The following is a 4,002-nucleotide window of genomic DNA, read 5'->3' as shown; positions in this document are numbered from 1 at the left end:
TGTAGATTCAAGTTTGTTCAAATCATCACCTCCGGGGCAAGGGTGGGGCCAAAATGGCCGACCCAAGTTTTACATAGAAATATATAGGAAAAATCTTTAAAAATCTTCTTCTCCACAACCACTGGGCCAGGAAAAATGAAACTCATGTGGAATAATCCTCAGGTAGTGTAGATTTAAATTTGTTCAAATCATGACCCCCGGGGCAAGGGTGGGGCCAAAATGGCCGACCCAAGTTTTACATAGGAATATATAGGAAAAATCTTTAAAAATCTTCTTCTCCAGAACCACTGGGCCAGGAAAGATGAAACTCATGTGGAATCATCCTCAGGTAGTGTAGATTCAAGTTTGTTCAAATCATGACCCCCGGGACAAGGTTGGGGCCAAAATGGCTGACCCAAGTTTTACATAGAATATTTAAGAAAAATCTTTTAAAATCATCTACAGAACCACTTGGCCAGGAAATATGAAACTCATGTGGAATCATCCTCAGGTAGTGTAGATTCAAGTTTGTTCAAACCATGACCCCCGGGGCAAGGGTGTTGCCAAAATGGCCGACCCAAGTTTTACATAGGAATATATAGGAAATATCTTTAAAAATCCTTCTCCAGAACCACTGGGCCAGGAAAGATGACACTCATGTGGAATCATCCTCAGGTAGTGTATATTCAAGTTTGTTCAAATCATGACCCCCGGGGCTAGGATGGGGCCAAAATGGCCTACCCAAGTTTTACATAGGGATATATAAATATAAAAAATATTTAAAATCTTCTTTTCAAGTACTTCAAAGCTATGATTAGTGATATTTATATGGAATCATCCTCAGGTAGTGTAGATTCTAGTTTGTTCAAATGATGAAGGCCTAGAGGGGGGGGGGGAGTAAATTCAAGCCTGATGTGCTCAGGTGAGCGCTGTGGCCCCTGGGCCTCTTGTTGTATTTCTTTAGCGTAATGCTAATGATAAACACAGAAATAACTAATTACAAATGTTATCGAAATTCACAAAGGAAGAACAAAGTCATAATTTATTTATTACGATTCAAAACAAAAAAAGAAAACAATTTGAATGTGCGAAAAATATGACAAGCATGTTCTCTGTCTACGAAATATACAGTTGTGTAAAGATAAATCATTTATCGGTCTTTAATTTGCAGTTAAGTTTAGCTGATACATTTCAGTTTGTTTCAATAGAAATTTTGTCGCACCTGAGCTGAAAACGTAATTGTTCAAATATTGTACCTGTTTGTCTAGCTAGTTGCCAGTATGTCTTAGACTTTTAACATTTTCTACTTTTTCTCAAGGAACATACGCAGTCTATTAAAAAAAGCGTAAACTTTTCGAAGCCTGATTAAACTACATAGATTCAGTAGCTATTAAATTCATTCTTGTAATTTAATTTTCTACCATTTTGCAACAAAAATAAGATAAAAGCTCAAATAAAATATGTCATGAAATTGTGCCAAATTCAAATAGGCTATATTTCTGATTTTAAAAATGTTGGATTTTAGCCAACCACACAACTAGACATATATAATATATTTGTAATATATGAAAATTATCGATATATACTTAATTTTTTTAAAAAATGTAGAAACACTAAAAGCCAAATGATAAGATGATACATGTGCGTTACGTAAATGCCAGAATGCTAATATTGATGACCGAAATGAGAATAAGAAATACGGAGAAGAACATGAGGCAAATTCTGTCTAATGCAGAAGCCAGTCTTTTCATTCGATTGGTTCCAGTGGAATTTGAACATCTTTGTTGTTCATTTCTTGGTTCCCTATTCTCGTTTCCCAATCCAGAGGCGGTGGTAGGCTGAGCTGTTATGGAGTTTTTTTTCTCCAAAATACATAGAAGACGGTTCAGCATTCCAATCTTGTTTTCATCTTCTTTGTGATAAATCCCAAGAACAAACACTAATGCCAGGATTATTAAGAAACTGTAGGTGATCATAAGAAGTAAATAGACCGAGAAGAACGACACTGTTAGACTGGTCTGTGGCATTTTATCCGTGACTAATGTTAGGAACACAACTAACGACAACAAAATGGTGACGGCAAATGATATTCTTTCCCCGGACTCAATTGGAATGGCAAATACGAAAAGATTAGCAAATGCAAGAAATAAAATGGGAGCAAAAATGTTTATCAGTAAGAAAGTTGGTCTTCTCTTTATTTTCATATAAATTATGACAAATGACATGTATCCTTTCGAAAAATTGTGGCCATAAACAGAAACCAGTTCCCAAGTAGGATGATGTTCAAACACATAATTAGAAAGGAATTGGTTAATTTGCAAGGAAATTTCCTGTTCCAGGAAAAAAGTCGCAAGGTGCAAGCTGCAGTTGTGACTATCAAATGGGTAATACGTTATACTTGGGGAACACTCCGATGACGTCAGTATACCAGGAGTAAGTTGCGCACTTCCGTCGGCAAAGTATATCACCGTCTGCTTTTCAGGATCCCCGAAATCCATTTGAAATCCGGCCGCAGAATTTATCAGGAAGAAGGGAGGTGTCCATACTTTTGACATAGGAAGTCGAAGCATTCTCACTTGGTCATAATTGGAAGGATTCCATTTTATTAGCTCATCTCTCCATTTCAACTTTAGTGCAATAATCATATGTAGAACTCCGTCAATTTCATCAAATTTATTAATGGCTTTCGATTTAAGGCTGATATTGACCTGTAGTTTGTCTGTTTGTATGTTGACTGGTCTGATGTCTTTTGAGTAATTCCTCAGCAGATCTGATTGCAAAGTCCTGTAGACTTCATAAGTGTTTGACTGAACAGATGGGAGAAAAGTAAGAAGACTGAGTACTCTCAACATATTCGATGACTCCATAGCTAGGAATCCAACCTCACACACCAACAAATGTTCAAGCAATAGTGCGAGAGTAAGTTTGTAACACTGAGTTTTAAAACAGAGCGTTTGACAATTTAACGGTTGAATTCAAAAGTAATCAATTAAGAGTGAAGAAATAGAAGAAACATTGATTCAAAACACTTGGTAATGCATTTGATTGCACTTTCTAACGATTTTCACTATCAGGCTTGCTGTGAATGTTGGATTTGACCGTCGTTGTAAATGATTAGGTTTCGTGATATGTACACTCAATTAATCAGTTATTGCAAGACCTAACCGGGGCAAATTGGTTACATAAGGATGTATTCGCTTTAACAAAAGAATTGACCTATAGGAGAGAACAATTTCCCGGAAAAAGCGACATTTAAAAATCAATCTTTATTTGTTGTTTTCTACCGTATATATGTCTAAATTTTTTAAATTTGTATTTCATACCTAAAATTTATTATTTACAACTTTACAAAAAAGCTCCATTGTTGATCTAAACACCATTTTGTCCTTTAAAGCGTTGATTTTTGCATGAATTTTGGCCTTGAAGTCCATCAGGGCAGGCCTGCCCCTAAATAAAATTGTGATATTTTGATAGGTTAGGATGTATGGAATAATTTAAGATAAGATTTTTTTAGGGGCACCCCTGCCCTGGGGTCGAAATTCACAAAAAACTACAAAAAATAAGGAAACCAGATTTTCATAATCTGCTTTAAATTTATGCCTTTTCTTCTTATAGACAGACTAGCTCAGTTGATAAACGCGCTGACTTTTATACCTTGGACACTATCTTTTTTAAAGTCGGGGGTTCGAATCCACGTGGTACAACACTTATAAAGTTTTAAATTTCGCCTTTTCAAAGACTATTTTAATTTTTTATACACTTTTTATGTATTTTTCCTTCAATTTTCTATCCCTTATGCATGTCCATTCTTGATATAAGAAACACTAAAGAGATATCAAATCGTAACAATCCAATGTAAAGTTGTCAATCACGCGGAACAAACCTCAGAATAAGCACACTTTCTCCGAGGACAAGAATAACTCGCTGTGTGTTACTCAATACGGGTATTCTTGGCAGCATTGAGCTGCGAGGAATTTCAACCGTATATATTCCTTAGAATTTAATCACATTGATTTTGGCTAC

At 35.8% G+C, this 4,002-nt stretch overlaps 1 protein-coding gene across 1 annotated transcript; it reads right to left on the bottom strand.

The window, feature by feature from the left end:
- Window positions 1-1,625: 1,625 nt before the first annotated feature.
- On the bottom strand, window positions 1,626-2,831 carry LOC134267704 (neuronal acetylcholine receptor subunit alpha-6-like). Its single transcript, XM_062749919.1, has one exon. The coding sequence runs from the start codon at window positions 2,829-2,831 to the stop codon at window positions 1,626-1,628; it is 1,206 nt and encodes a 401-aa protein (XP_062605903.1).
- Window positions 2,832-4,002: the final 1,171 nt, after the last annotated feature.

This window comes from Saccostrea cucullata, unplaced genomic scaffold (genome assembly GCF_032062105.1).
Source record: "Saccostrea cucullata isolate Sc308-1 unplaced genomic scaffold, CSIRO_AGI_Scuc_v1 ctg4625, whole genome shotgun sequence".
In the NCBI taxonomy this organism is placed as follows: Eukaryota; Metazoa; Mollusca; class Bivalvia; order Ostreida; family Ostreidae; genus Saccostrea; species Saccostrea cuccullata.
Note: the sequence above shows the minus strand (reverse complement) of the source record. Positions and strands in the feature narration are given on the sequence as shown.

Coding starts and splice junctions, on each gene's coding strand:
- LOC134267704 (XM_062749919.1), bottom strand. CDS start 2,831: ATGTTGAGAGTACTCAGTCTTCTTACTTTTCTCCCATCTGTTCAGTCA.